Raw genomic sequence first — 20,587 nt, 5'->3', positions numbered from 1 at the left:
TTCGGGGGGAAAAAATAAACGTGAGGCTTCATGAAAGGAACGAGTGACAGTGTCAGTGATCAAAGATCAAGGGATCCTTTGATTGTCTTTACTTAGACAGTTGAAAGGGGGAAAGATTTCCAGCGCTCAGTATCTCATCCTCTCTCGCTCTCTCTCTCTTTAACCAGCCAGTTTGTCTCTCTCTCTCTCTCAAACCAATCTTCAATCAATCAATCAATTTTTATTTGTTATAGCCCATATTCACAAATCACAATTTGTCTCATAGGGCTTTAACATGGTGTGACATCCTCTGTCCTTAACCCTCAGCAAGAGTAAGGAAAAACTACTAAAAACCCTTTTAACAGGTAAAAATACGTAGAAAATTCAGAGAGAGCCTCGTGTGAGGGATCCCTCTCCCAGGACGGACAGAAGTGCAATAGATGTCAAGTGTAGGTAAACATCAGGATAAAGGTTTGAGCAGCATTGATGGGGGTAAACATTCTGAAGGATAACTTCAAAACTATATGTCAAGCAGTCCTGCTGCAATCTTATAGTTAATGTTTATTTTTTGGACTGCACTCTTTGCTGCTGTTAACACTGCACATGTCCCCATTCTGGCACTGATACATTATCATCTCATCCCATTTCATCCCAATTCCTGCCATTTCATCTGCTCTAGATCTTGGAGCTCTTTGTGTCTCCTGAAAAAACCTCAGAGTGAGAGCTCTTCGCGCTGGTGACGTGCCTCCGGTCCACAGTTACGTCACGCGTCGGGACGGTCTGTGACGGAGCCGCTGGATCAGTCGAGCTGCTCATCGGTTCCGCTTGTCGTCCGGGTTCGAACTCACACCCTCGGCCCCAGACCTCGGTCTCCCGGGCGTCGCGTACCGACCCACAACCGAGAGGACTCACTTCATCCGCGGGCGAACTACCGGAAGTCGTTGGGGTGAAACAGAACGTGTAGAGCCGAGATGAGCGTGGAGGCGTACGGGCCGAGCTCCCAGACCCTCACCTTCCTGGACACCGAGGAAGCGGAGCTGCTCGGGGCGGACACCCAGGGCTCCGAGTACGACTTCACCGACTTCACGCTGCCCAGCCAGACGCAGACCCAGGGCCAGAGCCAGCTGGACGGACAGGTGCGAGGCTTCTATTCCCACGGTGGACTGACGTTAGCCTCGGCTAGCTCATCCGCCACCCCGCTATTATTGGAGGTTAGCAGCTAACGGCTAACTGTTAGCTTGCCGCTAGCTTGGAAACCTCGTTAACTGAACTCGTAAAGTAACATCCGGTGTGTTTTTGTTGTTGTCTACGTTTCGACCCGCTCGGTTTTTGAGGGGTTTTAACCTTTGACGACAAAAATTACAAAAGCGTCGAGAGAAACTGACAACACGTCAGCTCACGTTTGACTCAACTGGCTTTTCCGCGCTTCCTAGCGGCTAGCAAGCTAACCGTTAGCATCGGGTGAGTTCTCTTTTTTGTTAAAGCTTGTGTGTTGTGCTGCAGATCAATGGTCCTGATGAGAATCTGCTGAACGGAGGAGTGGACGACTCCGTGGCCAAAGCCAGTCAGCTGCTGGCCGAGCTGAACTTCGAGGAGGATGAAGAGGACACGTACTACACCAAGGACCTGCCTGTGCACGCATGCAGGTAGAGGAACCATGCCGGGGACAGCAGTGTCCTGTTTACCCCACGAAGACACCGTTTAATGTCCACTTTGTGTTGAATCTGCTGAAGACAGGCGGTGGATCCACTGTACGATCACTAGCTGTGTAGTCTGTGCTGCATTTGACCCGAATGGGATCATACAGATGTGTGTCTGTTGTGTAGCCTAGCCTCGATGTCAAGTTGTATTTGTCATATGGAGTTAGCATAGGTTCAACGGTACAATGGAAGGTGTTGCAGAAGAAGAAACCAGTCAACTCAGCAGTGCAATACTTATATTGAAGTTAAAGCCAGGCAGAAAGAACTTACTAATATAAATACAAAAAAAGTCACATATAACACAAAACTATATACATTCAAAGGTGCAGCGGGACATTCGTTGCAAATTAAGCAACAACTCTCACTAGGTGGAGTGTGTAAGAATAGTTAATGCACATGTTCATTCATGTTTCACATCTGATGATGATTTTCCAAATAAAGGGCAAACGGGCAGGAAAACAGCTGTGCAGAGAGTTGTTAGTCAAGAATTTATGAGCCTAGTCCCTCATGTCAGTCATATAAATGTAATCGACAAAATCGTAAAAAACACGTGTCCTTTTATAACCACATAAGTCTACAGCAACTCCAAGTCAGTAAAGTTGAATCAACACCACTTAAATCAGTTTCCACACAAATTGGACAGTATATCAGTCAGGGCGGGTTTATTTGCAGGACTGTTGAATTAATATTACCTAGTTGCACGTTCTAAACTTTTTTTTAGATAATTGCACGGTAATGTTATAATATTACTTATTTTCTACGTGGCTCTTGTTGTTCAGTGATCACTAACAGGTCCCTGAGGTTCTCATTCAGATCTTTCCATACATCACTAACTAAGCAAATATTTGAACAGACAGCTATCATGGGGACTCAAGCCCTCACACCTGAGAAGCTGATAACATTGTAACTTTTGCATTTTTGCTGTAAATAAATGGCTAATAGATTATCAATATAGTCAACAGTGTAATCCCCTAAATGACAACTCGTTGCACCTCTTCTAGATATGCAGTTATAAACAAATGTGGAAAATGTCAATGTAGCTTTTGCATAAAGTGATGACGACACAAAGAAATGGCATCACCTCACTTGGCACAATGTTAATTTCATATTGCAGTAATTCACATGCGTTTTTTATGGTATTTTTCAGCTACTGCGGTATCCATGATCCAGCCTGTGTGGTGTACTGCAACACCAGTAAGAAGTGGTTCTGTAATGGACGTGGCAACACATCTGGCAGGTGTGTAATGAACTCCTCATCTGATCACCTCACATAAGTGCCAAAATGGCATTATTTACATAGACCGGAATAACAAATCTTGCAACAACTTTTTGTCTCTGGTAAAAATTTGGACTGTACGTTTGTAATTCAATGTTTTCAGTTTCGCCCACATCACAATCAGCCAGCTGTGAACACTCAGATGATGTTGAATGGGTATAAAGAGAGATCTGCATGATGTAGTTTAAACAAGACTTTTCATTGTATTTTCATTGGTAAGGAACGATGTTAAACTAACCAAGTTTTTTCCTGCCAGCTGTTGACATTTGCGATACACTTACCCATTTGTTTAAAAACTGTAAAATGATCCCCGGTGTCTGTCCTGTCTTTGTACTGCGAGTCAACACGCTACATAAACTGTCAATTGATTTCTGCTGCCGTGCTGCCACAACAAGTGTCATTTTTTTTTTCTTTTTCTTTAATCATCTGACTCCTGTTCTCTTACTTCCAGCCACATTGTGAACCACTTGGTGAGAGCCAAATGCAAGGAGGTGACTCTGCATAAAGATGGGCCACTGGGAGAGACGGTGCTGGAGTGTTACAACTGCGGCTGTCGAAATGTCTTCCTGCTGGGCTTCATCCCGGCCAAAGCTGATTCCGTGGTGGTGTTGCTCTGCAGGTAGGTGCTGGCTGGGCAGTATGTTTTAACAATGACAGTTCAGTTACCACTGCCCTCAAATTCAGAATGTGTTGGTCAAACAGGTCTTGTGGACAACTTTGAACCTCTTATCATAAGTTACTCTGAATCATCCACTGAAAGCGAAACATGCAAATTCTTCGCATCCTGAGGCTCCAGGAACTGACGCAGTGCCTCTGACATGCCCGATTAGTCACTGAGATGATAAAAGTTGCTACCTTATAAATGTTTATGGCTACAAAACAAAATCGCCTGGTCAGAATTAGACAATAAAAACTATAACATCTTTCTGAAGGCAAGAAAGTTAAAACCCCAATTTCCAGATCTAGCTGTGCAGTACAGTATCCCAATTAAAATGAGATAAAACATGACCAAGTCAATACCTTGAAAGCCAGAACATGGTTTACCTGAAATTTGAAATCAAAATCAATATTACGGAGCAGACATTGTTACGATTGAGAAACAAATTGTCTTGTAAGAAGAGGAAGTTTTTTTCATATCATGTTGTAAACCAAACTGTGACTGTACTTAAGGCAGGAAAAAATCCTCTGCCATAATCTGATTACTGCAAAAAAAAAAAAAACACACATAAATTGAACGTAAACCAAGTTCTTTGTTTTTCCTACCTTGTGTCTCCATGCAGGCAGCCCTGTGCTAGCCAGAGTAGCTTGAAAGACATCAACTGGGACAGCTCTCAGTGGCAACCACTGATCCAGGATCGTTGCTTTCTGTCCTGGCTGGTGAAGATCCCCTCGGAGCAGGAGCAGCTTCGGGCTCGGCAGATCACCGCCCAGCAGATCAACAAGCTTGAGGAGCTGTGGAAGGTATGTGCCTGATGACTGAGCAGTGTTGTCAACAGAAGTTTGAAACCTTAACAAGAGCCGGTTAAGGAGCAGCCAGTGATGGCTGCTTAACAGGATTGGTATCTACCTGTTGAATTCCATTTTTAAGAGGCATCTGCAAGTGAGAAAGGGAATCTTTTTGTGGATTTAAATTGTGGGATGTGATGAAGTGAAGGGCGAGTAGTTACCTTTTCATTCCTTACAGGACAATCCCACCGCCACCTTGGAGGACTTGGAGAAACCGGGCGTGGATGAGGAACCCCAGCATGTGCTGCTGCGGTACGAGGACGCCTACCAGTACCAAAACATCTTTGGCCCACTGGTCAAACTGGAGGCTGACTACGACAAGAAGCTTAAGGAGTCCCAGGTACTTAAAAGACCTCAAGAGATGCTGGAGATTCTTACTCACAAAATAGTGTTAATCATTGTTTGTCCATGTCCTCTATATTTATTATTATTTTCTAATGCTGCATTTAAAAATGTTGCTTAAGTTGAGTTTTGTTATTTTTCATTGTTTGCCCTCAAGGAATCTTGTCAGAGTGATATTAAACATTTGACCTATTATTCATTTGTTGATAACATATTCCTACATTTCTTTTTTAGACCCAAGACAATATAACAGTCAGGTGGGACCTGGGTCTGAATAAAAAGCGGATTGCCTATTTCACACTGCCCAAGACGGATTCAGGTGGTAATTCTCCGAGTTTTACTTCCTCCATGTGGTTCTGTGGTGCTGATAGAGCCTCGTCCCATCCATCCCTCTTCAGTTGTCAGAATTGCACGAAACCTCCCCTGACCCTGCATCTTTTGGTGGCATGTGTGCTTGGTTTTGTCCTTGCCTCCGTTTTTGTAGTGGGGTTTTGTGCTGTTTTGTAGGTTCACGGTATTGTATTGTTTGGTTTGAGAACATAGCTTACGCTTCTTAGTTTGTTTTGGGGGGGGGGTTCAGTAATTAAGGGTTCCTAACATGTGTCCTTTTTATCAATCCCAGATATGCGGCTGATGCAGGGTGATGAAATCTGCCTGCGATACAAAGGAGATCTGGCCCCGATGTGGAAGGGCATTGGTCATGTCATCAAAGTCCCTGATAGTATCCTTTATGCAAATTACAGCATCTTCTCCATCACATTAATGTAAAACATAACCATCTACCCCCACTTACTAGACCTAATGTACAGTTAATGCCGAACTTCCTTAACTGCCGGTTTTTAAAGACTATGGAGATGAAATTGCCATCGAGCTGCGGAGCAGCGTTGGCGCTCCTGTGGAAATCCCCCACAACTTCCAGGTGGACTTTGTGTGGAAGTCAACTTCCTTTGACAGGTAGGCAAAACTCTTATACCCCAAGATGTGACCGGAACAATTAATTTTGATTTCTTTAGTCATAATATTATTGTACATAACAGGAATATAGTATAATGCATTTATAATACAAAGTTTCTTTGATGATATGAATAATTGTTAATAAATTACATTTGTTGCTGCAGGATGCAAAGCGCCCTGAAGACCTTTGCAGTGGATGAGACTTCTGTGTCTGGTTACATTTACCACAAACTGCTGGGCCATGAGGTGGAGGATGTCACCATAAAGTGCCAGCTGCCGAAGCGCTTCACTGCTCAGGGCCTACCTGACCTCAATCACTCACAGGTCAGACCTCACTGAACACATTCCCCTGTGATCAGGGGATTCTTCCTCAAAATAGACATGTGTTTGCTTTGGCAACATCTGACCATGACAGTTTTTTCTAAATTGCTCTACACATTCAGGTGTATGCTGTGAAGACGGTGCTGCAGAGGCCTCTCAGTCTTATTCAGGGTCCTCCCGGCACCGGAAAGACTGTCACCTCTGCCACTATTGTGTACCACCTGTCCCGACAGGGCAATGGGTAAGTAAGAGTTTTTATAGTAGTATACTCAAAAAAATAAGTGATGCCATTATTGTTTTTAGTCCAGCAACAGCATTTACTTTTCTTCTGCTAACCGTTTTTACATGTATATGTTTGTGTGTCCTGCAGCCCAGTTCTGGTGTGTGCTCCCAGTAACATCGCTGTGGACCAGTTGACCGAGAAGATTGACAAGACTGGACTTAAGGTCGTCCGGCTCTGCGCCAAGAGCCGTGAGGCCATCGAGTCACCCGTGTCTTTCCTGGCTCTGCACAACCAGATCAGCAACATGGACAGGTCAGTGGCATGAAGGGAAATGTCCTCCACGCACTAGACCCCTTTGTGAATTAGTTCATTATTAATTGTACATCAAGATAACTGGTGTTCAGTCAGAATAAGCTTTGATGTCTAATAGAGCTTCAGTCATGATAAATGTGAATGTGTCTTTGCAAACAATTGCAACTGTATCCTGCGGGAAAACTGAATCTAAAATAATTGACTTTTCTAAATTTAGCTTGACGACCTTGATCTTGAGTCAATAAAATTATGTATTAATTAGATCACAGACTGGTAATATCGATCTAATATTTAACTACCACCCTGATTCGACCCTGCCTCCACAGTATGCCTGAGCTGCAGAAGCTGCAACAGCTGAAGGATGAGACTGGTGAGCTGTCGTCTGCTGATGAGAAACGCTACAGGGCTTTGAAGCGCACCGCTGAGAGGGAGCTGCTCATGGTGAGGAGCATCTTCAAAGTGTCATACTAACAAACCAACTCAAAACTGTGAATGGAGTCAATCTACAAAAAAGTCTGCTTTCAGACTGCTGGTGCAACAAACAGTTTTGACTAAACATTCAAAAATAATAAGTAATCAAAACATATTTTAATATTTAAAAATCTATAAACCGTCTTCCTTTCTTTTTGTCCAGAATGCTGATGTGATCTGCTGCACCTGTGTCGGGGCTGGAGACCCCCGCCTGGCCAAGATGCAGTTCCGCTCCATCCTGATTGATGAGAGCACCCAGGCCACCGAGCCGGAGTGCATGGTGCCTGTGGTGCTGGGAGCCAAGCAGGTACACGCCATGTTTGGCTAAATCAACTTATAATGTTGAGATGTCATCAGTATAATGTTTGGATAAAACTTCAAATGTGATTGATTGGCTCTTTCAATAATATGATAGGTGCATACACGTCTTTTCACATGATCTTAGTAATGTTTATGACTAATCTGGATTTTAGCTTTAAGTCCTAGAAAAGTAAAAAAATAATTGAATAATAAACCATGTTTAAAATAGTCTTACAGTTTTATAGATTGCTTTACACAAATGTTCCCTCTTAACCCACATGTTGCACCTCTTCCTCCTCACAGCTCATTCTGGTGGGCGACCACTGCCAGCTCGGTCCTGTAGTGATGTGTAAGAAGGCAGCTAAGGCAGGTCTGTCCCAGTCCTTGTTTGAGCGCTTGGTGGTTCTGGGCATCCGACCAATCCGCCTGCAGGTTCAGTACCGCATGCACCCTGCCCTCAGTGCCTTCCCTTCCAACATATTCTACGAGGGCTCCCTGCAGAATGGCGTCACCGCAGGTTTGTCAAAGTTTAGCAGCTCATTATCTTGTTTGATGGAGGGACAAATTAGTTTTCACTCTAGCTGGAACCTCACCAGGTAAATGACATTCTACAAACTCCTTAAAAGACTAAAACCATATTTCAAATATCTTTGCCTTCAACAGCTGACCGCATTAAGAAAGGATTTGACTTCCAGTGGCCACAGCCGGACAAGCCCATGTTCTTCTACGTGACTCAGGGCCAGGAGGAGATAGCCAGCTCTGGAACCTCCTACCTCAACAGGTAATATTCTTGCGTTACCTCATTCATACATAACATGCAAAATGATTTTAATGCAATGGTGCGGAAAGGTTTGATGAAGTCTCCCTTTGTGTTCATTGCCTCGTTGGAAATGGTACAGAGTTTATTTTGTAATAGTAATATAGACACAACACCAACGGATCACAAGATGGTGATTGTTTTCATAATCACCGCTACATCCTCCCTCTTCTGTTTGAGGATTGCAAACACACTATGGGCGGTGCGCTCGCAGCATTCACACCCCAGCCAGTAAGGCAGCCTTAAACAGTTGCAGCAGTTACTTAAATGACGAAGAAAGTCTTCCACTTGTCCGCCATGATCAACAGAAATGTCAGGGACATAGACCTCGTTGATGGAGGATTATACTTTACCCAAAGTGAGATTAAATTGGTCCCATTAGCTTAATGAACTAGAAAAGATCTTTAACCATATTGTGCAGGGTGGGTAAAGTTGATTCACAGCATACACAATTTAAGTCTTAAAACCATTATGAGTCTACACCTATGACGTTGTGAGGTAATTTTTCCTGCTGGTGTTTTTAAGGACCGAGGCTGCCAATGTGGAGAAGATCACCACCAGGCTGCTGAAGGCTGGAGCCAAACCCGACCAAATCGGCATCATCACCCCATACGAGGGTCAGCGCTCTTACCTGGTCCAGTACATGCAGTTCAGTGGCTCCCTGCACACCAAACTCTATCAGGTACCACACAGATCTGAGAAGATGACTGAGTAATGTTTTGATTTAAAAACCTTGTCAACTGAGCATAAAATGGTCCGAATAGTGTTTTTTACTCGGAAAGCCTCGCAGGAAATATAAAAGTTTATTCAAATTCAAACGCATGTAATTCTCCATCAGTCGCTGTAGCATTTACTGAAGTTGTCAGCGTCACTCCTCATCCCCGTCCGTGTCATGTTCCTTTGCAGCAAGTGGAAATTGCCAGCGTGGACGCCTTCCAGGGCAGAGAGAAGGACTTCATCATTCTCTCCTGCGTCCGTGCCAATGAGCATCAGGGCATCGGCTTCCTGAATGACCCTCGCCGTCTCAACGTGGCGCTGACCAGAGCCAAGTAAGATCCTCAATCAAACTGTTAAAACTGGCACAGCACACAGCTCACTTGTTAGACTTTCATGTAAAAGCAAATTTAGGAGTAATGAAAATCAGATACGTACTCTTTTTGGCAACTAGTCTGTAAAGTTCACCTGATTAATACTTTATGTTGACTTAAACACTCATATTATCCCCTTTTGTAATAATCTTAATTGAGGTTAGACATGCCTACTGATCTAATTCTGTTCATAGTAGGAGGAATCAGACTACTGGAATTTCAACACTCAAAAACTAGTGCCAGAGTAATTTGAATTTGATGCTGCCATAACGCAAAAAATCGACTCCAAGTAGTTTAAACCCCACAGTCTCTGTATGCAGTCTTATGCTCGTGTGTTTTGTGAATGAAGGTATGGTGTGATCATTGTGGGGAACCCGAAGGCCCTCTCCAAGCAGCCGCTGTGGAACAACCTGCTGAACAACTACAAGGAGCAGAAGGTCCTGGTGGAGGGGCCCCTCAACAACCTGAGGGAGAGCCTCATGCAGTTCAGCAAGCCTCGCAAGCTGGTCAACACCATCAACCCTGTGAGTGGACCCAACTGTGCACATATTGAACTGTGGAAACACAGAAGACAAGATAGAAAACTGATTCTGACTAAGCTGTTAAAAAGTGTTACTGTTTTCTTCTTTTTAAAAGGTTTAACCACAAGTGTTTGATGGGGCAACAGTGACAATACGTGTTAGTGTTGGCCCCAAATCTGAGAAAGTTTGCAACTGAACTGAATGGCAATGTGTGATGTTTTCCAGGGTGGGCGTTTTATGAGCACTGCGATGTATGATGCCCGAGAGGCCCTCATCCCTGGCTCCGCCTACGACCGCAGCAATGGTACGGACTATTTATTTTTCAGTACATTGTGATGTGACACAAGACAATAACTTAATTCAAACTCTGTTAACAAACTGTGTGTTTACATGAGCCATGTTATATGTGTTTTCTTTCAGCCGGACGTCCGTCCATGTACTTTCAAACTCATGACCAGATCGGGATGATTGGGGCGGGCCCCGGTCACATGGCCGCCCTGAATATCCCCATACCGTTCAACCTGGTGATGCCTCCTATGCCTCCACCCAGCTACTTGGGTCAGAGCAACGGCCCCTCTGCAGGTAGAACCGCACTGAAATAAAACAGTAGCTGAAAGTGTGGAAACTCAGGTCCACATCCTAAAAGGGGAATAATGAATAATGGTTGGTTACCTTGTCCGTTTATTTTTTTTCCCTCATCAAGGTCGTGGGGCTATGAAGGGTAAGCCTGGGCGTGGCGGGCGGCAGAGGCTCCGTGGCTCCGGGAACCAGGGCTCCGGTCAGGGTAATGGACCAAACAGCCAGGTCAGCCAGGATGGGGCCTCCCAGTCCTTCTCCCAGGGGCCACTGACACAAGGCTACATAAACATGAGCCAGCCCTCTCAGATGAGCCAGCCTGGCCTTTCCCAGCCAGAGCTCTCCCAGGTAACACATCCATGCTTAAGATTTGTTCATGATTATTGTACTATTTTTTACTATATTTTCATAAGTTAGTAGTTTAAAAAAATATATACAGAGTAAGTTGTCCCTTTTTGTAATCTTGAAAAAACTTTATCTAACTAGTGAAACTATTGTTGAAATTCCTTGGCAGCCGACAGAGGCAGGAAGTAACATATTAACTCTGCTGCGGAAATCACACGATCATGTTTACAGCACCCCCGACACAGTCGTCAGCTCTTATCACAAACACACTTCTTTATTGGAGTTAAGTGCATGTCTGAAACAATCTTAGGGGGAAGGTTTGCATTAGAATTGAAAGGGTCCTGAGTTTGAAGTGTTCTGCTGTAATGTTGCTCCTGTCCTCTTGTTCTTCAGGACAGCTACCTTGGAGATGAGTTCAAGTCCCAGATCGACGTGGCTCTGTCCCAGGACTCGACTTACCAGGGTGAACGTGCGTACCAGCATGGCGGAGTGACTGGACTGTCACAGTATTAAAGTGTAAGTATATTCTGTTATTATTTTAACTGCAGATTGTTTCAAGGGTCATCAGGATTTCACTGTGATGTTTTCTTGCTGGAAGAAACTTTTAAGTTTATTGACAACTCTCACCAGGTCACAAAGCCTTTATAATGCTCATTATGAACCTTGAATGATGGACAGAGATAAAACATCACTTTTCAAAAGCTTAGCTCGGTAAACTTCTCGCAACTGTTGGGACTTCCAATTCTCTATTTCTCTTTCGACATAAACTAATGAACCCTGCATTGTGTCTTGCAGGATGCTTGAAGAAGGGAGCTAGGCTTGAGCTGAGCTTAGTTCATCAGCTTTTTAATCTGGGAAATAATAAAAACATAAAATGGATACCTGTTTTCCTCTGCTACAACCGAAGCACCACCGAGTGAAAGCGACGGGATAGCGAAACCAAACCAATGACCAGCGAGAGAAAGAAGAGGGTAGAAGAAGAGGGCTCGAACAGATGGGCAGGGAGATGGCAAGAGAGGCCGAGTGAACAGGCGAGAGGCGGGGACCGAAGCCCGTGCGTAGTGAAGGAGGGAGGTCGAGAAGATGGGGGCGTGTGGTCGAGCTGCCGAGGGAAACGGGAGACATCCTGACGGACTCTCGTGGGAATCCAAATGAGGCTCAACTCCTAAACAAAATAACCCACCCAACCCCCTGCACCTCACTGTCTCCAGGAGAGAACAGAGAAGTTCTTACAGTCATCTTCAGAGGAGGACCCAAGCCCTCCCACCTGAACCTGAAGAACAAGTTCTCCAGACCTGGTCCGACATGGTGGCAGAAAGCCTTCAAACAGGCAACACACATCCCCATCCTACGAGTCGGTTGGTTGTTCAACCTGTACGATGTCCCGGACTATTTTAAATTAGGTTTCTCACGGGAGGAGAGCGGCACCAACAGTCATCTACTGGGCCCCAGAACCTCAGCAGCCTCAGAGAAGCAGCGGTGGACGCCCTCTTGGAGAGGAAATACAAACACGGTTTCTGTGCTTGATATTGAGGAGGCTTGAATTGAAATACCTTCCAGATGCCTTGAGAACCACCGGTTCAGTCACAAGGTCTTTCATGGGCTGGTTTCGACCACACGCCAGTGGTGGAGCGACGCAGGGATTTCAGACTTTTTGTTTTTTCAAGGCATGAGGCGCGAATCCCTCCGATATCGCGATCATCATGGGACAGTTTTCTTCTCTGAAGTACCTTTCTTATCACAGAGCACAAAATTGCAAAAAAGTCATAGAAACTATCAGACATGACCAGCATTGAATATTCAGCTCAGTGTCATTTGATGTTTCAGCGAAGGCTTTTTCCTTATTTTAATCTTTTGAACGGGGTTGTTGATGTCCGGCTGTGCTTCGTGACCAGATGTCTTCTTTTAAACGATCTGTGTACGCTTAGATCGGCAAATGCTTGAGCGCTTTGCATCGAGTGACTCCTCAGGGGATTGTGGACTGACCACACTCGTCACGCAAATCCCTGCTCGAGGTAAAAGAAACCAAACAAGAAACCAGGGGCGAGAGGAGGATGGTAGTAGTGGAGGACGTGGCAATCAATCCACCACAGGTAAGGAGTAGAAAAGGAAGGTGGCTGAGGAAGAGGAGGATAAGAGTATCCACATCTGGAAACCAAGTTCCAGTCACTGAGGGTTAAACCGTTGAATACAAGGACTTTATAGGCCCAACAGATGACCACAGATTTGACCCAGTGTCCTTTCACACGGCATTTTGATTTTGTGAATGTTCACCGGCTGCACAGCCACACTGACGGTCACGTGACCCTGCCACACAAAGCACGCTGCATAGGAGCAGCGACCAAAATCTGCAAATTTATACTTTGTCGTGAGTTATTTCAGACTTCATAAATGAATCTGAACCTCGAATAAACCCTGTAATAGAAACAAATCATCTTAATCAGGATTCTTTGTGTGGATTTAAAAGACACTATCCCAGTCACATAGTGGAGAGGCCATTCAGCACTGAAGAGACGGCGGCAAGGAGATATAGAAGTGAATGAAAAACCTGATTCAGTGCCTAGAACCAATCACCTTCAGATAAACAGCTGCAGCACAAGCATGAATGTAGTTAAAATCACTAAAAACTACCAGCATTTAATAAAATAAAATAACCTTCCAGACACGAGACTCAGTATATTTTATTTTTCTAATAAAACCAGATGAGGTCAGTGAGTTGTACAGCTGGGTTGTGTTAAGGATGGGTTGAAGAAAAGAAGAAGAAGAAAGCCACCTTCCTTCTCTGTGGGGGTCAAAGCAAATGGAGGCTGGTAGAGTTTCTTTTGTGGACTTTTGAGTTGTGCAAAGCTGTTTTGCTCATGTTTTCCTTGTAGAGTTTCTCTCCAGATTTATGTGAATCCTATAAAAAAAAGAAAAAAAAATACCCCCCCCCTATTTCCTCCAAACTTTGCTTTTGTCAGATGATTTGCTGCTTTGTGCCGCGTCATGTCGTTCAGTTCGGTCGGGTGTGATTTAGCCATGTTTGTGTACTTTTTACTAAAAATCCGTTTTTTGTAGCACCCTGCAGACACCGGGAACGAGGCTGTTTTCCTTTCCTTAGTTTTGTATCTTCTCCTCGAACTGTCCGGGGACTTGTAGTTTTGTAACTCCTCCAGGGACTACGCTTTTTTCTGAATCTGAACACAGAATGTATTCCACTGTTGTTTCTCACCTGCTTCTCATCTCCACGGACATGTGACAATCATTCTGCGAGTAGACGTCGCCATGTTTAATTGACGTAGAGGTAGTTGTGTGTACGAGTCTTTTTCCGTTTTGTGCGATGAATTAGTTTCACACGTCAACTTCTAACATGTTATAGCTTTAAAAACCTGCTGCCACCATTTTTATTGCTGTTTTTTTTTCTCCTTCCATCTGAGCCGCAACACGTGCAGTGATTATTGAAGAAGTGTCTCAGTTGTAGTTAGTTATGAAACCTTTTGCATCCAACCCCCGTGATTCTCTACATCCACAGAGATGACATGAATGGTCTCAATGTGATGTAAATACCTGTTTGTTTGAAACGATGAATCTTATTTGCAGTGACGTTTCATCACAACATGGTGATTCCCTTGTTAAAGTAAACTAATAAAAGCTGTCAAGCAATTGTTTTCACGGTATGAATTTTATTTGCATATGCTGACAAATAGGAAAAAATATTACAGATATTATACAATTAAACTAGATATACACGAGTCAGCTGTTTTCATGTTGCCTGTGGAGCTTTGTTCTTTTCCATGTGTTTTGTCTTTGTCAGATTCTTTTTCAGCTGTCCATGTTTCTGTCTCTGCATGCTCTCCTGGATTTTCTGTTTGAACCTCCTCTTCTGTGTCTTGATCTTCTCCAGCTCGGCCTTCCTCTTGGCCTCCATGTCTGGATCCTGGGACGGAAGGAGGATCACAAATTAGCAACAGGACATTTGGAAACGTTCTTATTTAAACTGTTTCCAAACTGCATGATACCGTCTCAAATAAGAGTTTGTCGCAGGGATCTTTCACGATTAAGACCAATGGTCTATCACATTTTAGTTTTCTGGAAAGAACTGATTTGTTAATTATTAGAGGGACTGAAAGCTCTTAAAGTTTATAAACTTTCCCCTTGTCTTTTGTTAAAGCAGGATCATGCAAAAACAACTCAAATTAATCCATTTTATGTTGGTGCAGATAACTTCCTTTGTTTCTTTCATATTTCACTGCTCTGTGTCCTGCACCAGATGGGTTAAAAGCAGAGGTTAAATTTCCCTACAATTGCATGAGTGTGCTTGTGCGTGTATGTGTTTGGGACAAATAAATGTATCTTAATGCTAATCTAAACTAAGATATAGACAATCGTGAAGATAGCTCTTCCTTGGCTGAGGTATATGCTCTAGAGTCATTAACCGTTTGCCTGTGGACTAATTTCACATATTAAGTTTGTGCTCTGATGAGACTAAAGGTAACTATCTCCAGCTTCTCGAGAATTAAAACCCCATGACATTGCTCTTTCCACACACTTTAACATAAGTTTACAATTACATTTTAGTTCCGCTCTAGGACATCACAGGAAACTATCAAACATGTCAAATAAACTGAACTTGAAGCCTGTGATTATTCACCTTGATAGCGGTTGTTGAAATGTGCCAAAAACAAGTGTTTTATTGGTTGATTGTAAACATTAAGGAACTTGCCTTCCCCTCCAGGATCAGCTGTTTCCGCTTATTGATCTCCTTTTTCTCATCAAAGTCGGATGTTTCCAGTTTCTACAAATCAGAAAAGGTGATTAACATCGGAAATTTTAAATATACATGGCTGGAGATTCAGTGATTATCCTGAATACTGGAAACATTCAGCAATGAGAGGAAAAGAGGCGTTCGTACTATTTCACAGCGTCGCCTGGTCACGTTGACCTGGGTGAGGATCTGCAGGACTTCTTTCTCCTCCACAGGATACTCCTTCAGCTTCGTCTCTGCAGAAACAACAGTTTAAGTAAATCAAAAGCAATGTTTAGTTGTTCACCCTGCAGCCACCAACACCGACAGCTGTCAGGTTGAGCTCTAAAGACACAGATAATGGATCTGAATCAAAACCAGAGGCAGGAGGGAAACGTATTCCTGTGAATCAGATTGTGACTTACGGTTCTGCTCTTCGATGGCGTTGACCAGGTGGATGTCATACTGTGTCACCAGAGTAATGGACACTCCGTTCCTGCCTGTAGAGGAAGAAAAACTGGTCAGGAGTGAGCCGCATTGGTTTAAGACGTATATATTCATAGATGACGCTGGAGGATCAGTGATGAACGGTGTTAATCGTACCTGCTCTTGCTGTTCGCCCGACTCTGTGGATGTAGGTCTTGGGAAGGCCGGGGGTGTTGTGGTTAATGACGACCTGGACAGTTGGAATATCTAAACCCCTGTGGGACAGAAATAACGAAGAATGTCAAACCACAGGATCATGCCTGTCTCATCTGCTTGTACAGATGCTGTCAGGCTTCCTTCAGTGGAGAATCGGTTTAAGACTGTGTGGGGTCGAGATGCTGCAGCTCAGCAAAGCTTCTTACCTGGAAGCCACATCTGTCGCAATCAGGATTTTGTAGACGCTGGCCTTGAACTTGGCGAGGTTTGCAAACCGTTGTTTCTGGAGGAGATAAAGAGCTGTCGTTTGTTCTGCAGTCCCATTCATCTGGTTTAAAGTCCTTCCCTGCGCTAATCCCTTACACATGCATTTTTTTCTGTACAATCACCAGGGCTTTGTACTCATTTCTCATGTCCGTCTTTGCTTCTTTAATTGGACTAATTAGTTTCCCACATACAGCAGGAGCTTGTCCAGCAGCTGTGTAACGACTGGTGATAAGGGAAACATCGCTGTGTTGGAGGAAATCTCCGTTATCAGCGTTCCTTCTAACAAAGCAAACTTTAAATCTCTGTAAGTGCAAACTTAACTCGTCTCCTCTTCAGCTGTTATTCTAACAAACTCAAGGTGTTTCCCTCATACCCATATCAACATCCTCCAGCAGACATTCATTACTTCAAATGTACTGAAGGATGATGTGAGAGAAACAGGGTTTGAGATGAAGACTCACCTGCTTCATCATGGAGTGCAGGGATATCGTTGGAAAGTGAAATTCTCGCAGCATCATGGTGAGGATTTGGCAATTCCTGAGGAAAAAAATGTATAATAACACACCAATCATCTTGTCAGACAAATATACTTTTATATATGTATGCTTTTATATGTATTAACAACATATTGGCAGACTCTAAGAAAAAAATCATATTTCATTTAAGCTGCAGAGCATCCATTAGAAACTCTGCACATCTACGAGCCTCTGAATCTGATCCGGGCATCGTACTTGCACGTGTTGGTGAAGACGATGATGGACCAGTCGTCGTGCTTGTCGGTGAACGTCTGGATCAGGTGCACCAGGTAGGCGTCCTTCACCCTCTCGGCAGTGAGGATGAACCTCTGGTCCAGCTCCTCCACCGTCCGCGTCCTGTTAACAACAAACAAGACAATTCACTCATTCAGGTTTAAGGTCCAGACTTATTTTAAGCATATAAATCAGGCTATACAGAGGGGGAATGATGAATATTAAAATGCTTTGCCACGAATAGTAATCACCAAACTGAGATGATTCTGAAAATCTGAAAACACGGATCAAAACAGTGTCTTTGACATCATCAGCTCAGCCTGATGAAAACTGTTCATATTACTATTTGGATGTAACAACACAAAGCAACTTCCTCTCAGCCATGTGAGAGCCTTTGACAGCAAAAGAAAACACAAGTAATGAATGAACAGGAGAGAACTTTTACCACAGTGAAACTCAGTCAAGTTCAAATTTAACAACCACACTGGGGGACGTTGTGCTATCTCAGTCTTTCCTTTATTATTATCTTCCTGCTAAAAAAACTGCAGCGTATTCTCCTGTATTTATGGATTCATGGTGGATTGACTCTTTCCTGGTGAAACTGGTGCGCTCATTAAAGTTTATATTCCATAACTTTACATGAAATATCTGTGCTCGTTTGAACTCAGTTATTTAAACAACTCTTGGGCATCCAAAGGCATTTGTGCATAAGATGCTGTTCAATCTTTAGTTTCGCCTCATATCAGATTCATCTTCCACACTGCTGCTCCTGCTTCATTAATAACTCACACGATTTCAGGCAAATAATGCATCTGAAATGAGGCGAATACAGCTGACTCAGTCTGACCCTGACTGCTTTTTAAGATATTTACAAATACAAGTTCAGTACTCTGCACAGAGGGGACTTCATTTTCCTTCTTCTCTAAGGCTGACATGGCTAAATACTCCTGTCACCAGCCTGAGAGCAGCAGGTTTCTTACTCTGATTTGCTCTCCCAGAAGTACGGTCTGTTCATGGCGATGCCCTTCAGCTCCTGCAGCGTGTCGGTGAGCGTGGCGCTGAACAGCAGCGTCTGACGTTTGGCCGGGAGAATCCCCAGGATCACCTCCAGGTCTTTGGTGAAGTCAGTGCAGCCCTGTTCTAACAGCCGGTCTGCCTCATCCATAATCTGAAACACAACGTTGCAACATTGGTCTTCTTGGTATAAACATTTAAAACATATAAAATATGAATATAAAAGTGAAAGCGGGAAACTCCTGAACCCACCAAGAACTGGATCTTGCTCATGCTGAAGGTGTTGGAGCTGCGGATGTGATCAGCCAGGCGACCCGGCGTCGCCACGACAACGTGGGGCTTGTCGGACAGCTCCAGGGCCTGAGCCACCATGTCTGAGGTCAGCACACAGGAGAGCTTTAGACAGATGCTGAACCCGAACCCAGCAGAGGACTGATACTTCTGCCTTTACTGAGCAACACGAAAGAGGTCGAGCAACATGGGATCATATATAATATATAATTCCGTGCAGTGACATGTGTACTTACCCATTCCTCCTACGACGATGCAGTCTTTAAGACCCAGAGGTTTCCCCAAGACTCGGAACTGCTCAGCGATCTGATAGGCCAGCTCCCTGCAGGAAATCACATTCATTAGCAGGAATATATTGGAAGATATTTTTAATGGGATAGTTTAGCGGAAGTAGCACTGACCTGGTCGGAGTGAGCACCAGGCAGTAGATACCATACGGGTCCTCTGATAGTTTCTGCAGCACTGGGAGCACAAACGCAGCCGTCTTCCCACTGCCAGTCTTGGCGCAGCCCATACAGTCCCGACCTGTGTACAAATAATACAAATATAAAAACACCTTCATGCACCAGCTCTGGGCTCAGGTCTACTGAAGTGCATGCTCTGTTACTTTGATGAATATTTCCACCTCAAATGACCAAATTCGAAAACCAAACTCTGCTTGATGATCACTGGAAGGTCTTCTGGTCAAATCAGCTCAGCTTTGATTGTCAACCTCTGCTGAGTAGTTGGATACGTCCATGTCAAATCATTACACTTTTGTAATTTGGCGTAATAGTTATGAATAAAAATGTTCATGTTGATCTGGTCCCATGAGAAACCAGTGGAATTGAACTTTTAAGAGTCACGGATCCTTATTCAGGGAGATATGAGCTGGGGATAGCTGCAACTTCGACTGGTCAGATCTCCCCAATATAGAGAAATCGTTTGGTCATAAGTTTAAAGATGTTGAGTGACATCACACACAAAAAACAAGCTCATATAAAATGATATCAGATCATTTGGCATAACTCCTGAAATCCTCCTTCTCTGATACAAGCACCGAGTGTTAAATTGAGAGATTCTTCAATGGAGTTTTGTTTCAGCAGTGAGGAGGATATTTACACTACATGTTTATAACCTGGTGATGTTTGTTTCACCTTAACATTCAGCACAGTCTGTATATAAGGTCTCACCCACAGCCTGTATAAGGTCTTAATACAAGTTCTTTATACAAGGTCTCAATAAGAGGTCTTAATATTAATTCTTAATATAAGGTCTCAATAAGAGGTCTTAATATAAGGTCTCGATACGAGGTCTTAATATAAGTTCTTAATATAAGGTCTCAACATAAGGTGTCAATACAAGGTCTCAATATAGGGTCTCAATATAAGGTCTTATTATAAGGTCTCACCCACAGCCTGTATAGGGTCTCAATATGAGTTCTCAACATTAGGTCTTTGTATAAGTTCTTAATTTAAGGTCTCAACACAAGGTCTCAATACGAGGTCTCAATATTAGGTCACAACATACGGTCTCAATATAAGGTCTCACCCACATTCTATATATAAAAGATCTTAAAATAAGGTCTCAATACGAGGTCTCAATATAAGATCTTAATATAAAGTGTTATTATAAGGTCTCACCCTCGAGGATGGGGGGCATACAGTTCTCCTGCACCGGAGTGGGTTTGGTGATTCCCAGCTGGTGACACTGGTTAATGAGCCAGTCTGACAGGCCCAGCTCAGAGAAGTCCGCCATGTTTGTTGTGTCTCGTCCCCAGGACCTCGTAGAAATCCTCTGTGAACAATGTTTAACAAAACAACAACGAGAAAGTCTCTTTTAACCAATCCTCGTGTGTCGCATCAACAGTCGCTGCTTTATTACGTCATCAACGCGACTTCTGCGTCTTCTTCCGCAATAGGGGGCAGCGTGGCGGTGCGCGCTGCTGCCCCCTGCTGGTCAAACAAATCCCTCATGTGCAGCGATGACTAAAACAAGAAGTGATCCCAGCTCCTCCCCAGTGTTAATGACTTTTACATTATTATGACATTTACATTATAATCATCAATACATTGTAATTTCATACCTTTTCAGGTCCAGATGCAAATAATTATAATTATATTAATTAGCTGGAGACCCCTATTGACAACCCCACAGTGGTTTAATGTAACAAAGTACATATTTTATATTT

General features: G+C 43.6%; 2 protein-coding genes across 2 annotated transcripts; one reads left to right on the top strand and one right to left on the bottom strand.

Moving 5' to 3' along the window:
• The first annotated feature begins 757 nt into the window (after window positions 1–757).
• Window positions 758–14,373, top strand: LOC133011026 (regulator of nonsense transcripts 1). The gene is made up of 24 exons (XM_061078704.1): window positions 758–1,115; window positions 1,483–1,625; window positions 2,827–2,916; window positions 3,407–3,574; window positions 4,236–4,416; window positions 4,640–4,801; window positions 5,038–5,125; window positions 5,426–5,524; window positions 5,649–5,757; window positions 5,922–6,081; window positions 6,201–6,319; window positions 6,449–6,613; window positions 6,940–7,054; window positions 7,248–7,391; window positions 7,688–7,901; window positions 8,048–8,165; window positions 8,727–8,883; window positions 9,108–9,250; window positions 9,639–9,813; window positions 10,036–10,114; window positions 10,231–10,392; window positions 10,514–10,734; window positions 11,125–11,247; window positions 11,527–14,373. Exons 1-23 carry the CDS (start codon window positions 951–953, stop codon window positions 11,242–11,244), a joined length of 3,297 nt encoding a protein of 1,098 aa, XP_060934687.1. The 5' UTR covers window positions 758–950; the 3' UTR covers window positions 11,245–11,247; window positions 11,527–14,373.
• ddx49 (DEAD (Asp-Glu-Ala-Asp) box polypeptide 49) lies at window positions 14,374–20,277 on the bottom strand. Its single transcript, XM_061078705.1, has 13 exons — window positions 20,040–20,277; window positions 18,819–18,942; window positions 18,654–18,739; window positions 18,379–18,500; window positions 18,093–18,280; window positions 17,095–17,235; window positions 16,825–16,900; window positions 16,303–16,379; window positions 16,058–16,155; window positions 15,880–15,954; window positions 15,623–15,711; window positions 15,434–15,505; window positions 14,374–14,647 (listed from the first exon to the last, which is right to left on the bottom strand). The coding sequence occupies exons 1-13, from the start codon at window positions 20,152–20,154 to the stop codon at window positions 14,474–14,476; spliced, it is 1,437 nt and encodes a 478-aa protein (XP_060934688.1). The 5' UTR covers window positions 20,155–20,277; the 3' UTR covers window positions 14,374–14,473.
• Window positions 20,278–20,587: the final 310 nt, after the last annotated feature.

Source organism: Limanda limanda, chromosome 9 (assembly GCF_963576545.1).
Source record: "Limanda limanda chromosome 9, fLimLim1.1, whole genome shotgun sequence".
In the NCBI taxonomy this organism is placed as follows: Eukaryota; Metazoa; Chordata; class Actinopteri; order Pleuronectiformes; family Pleuronectidae; genus Limanda; species Limanda limanda.
Note: the sequence above shows the minus strand (reverse complement) of the source record. Positions and strands in the feature narration are given on the sequence as shown.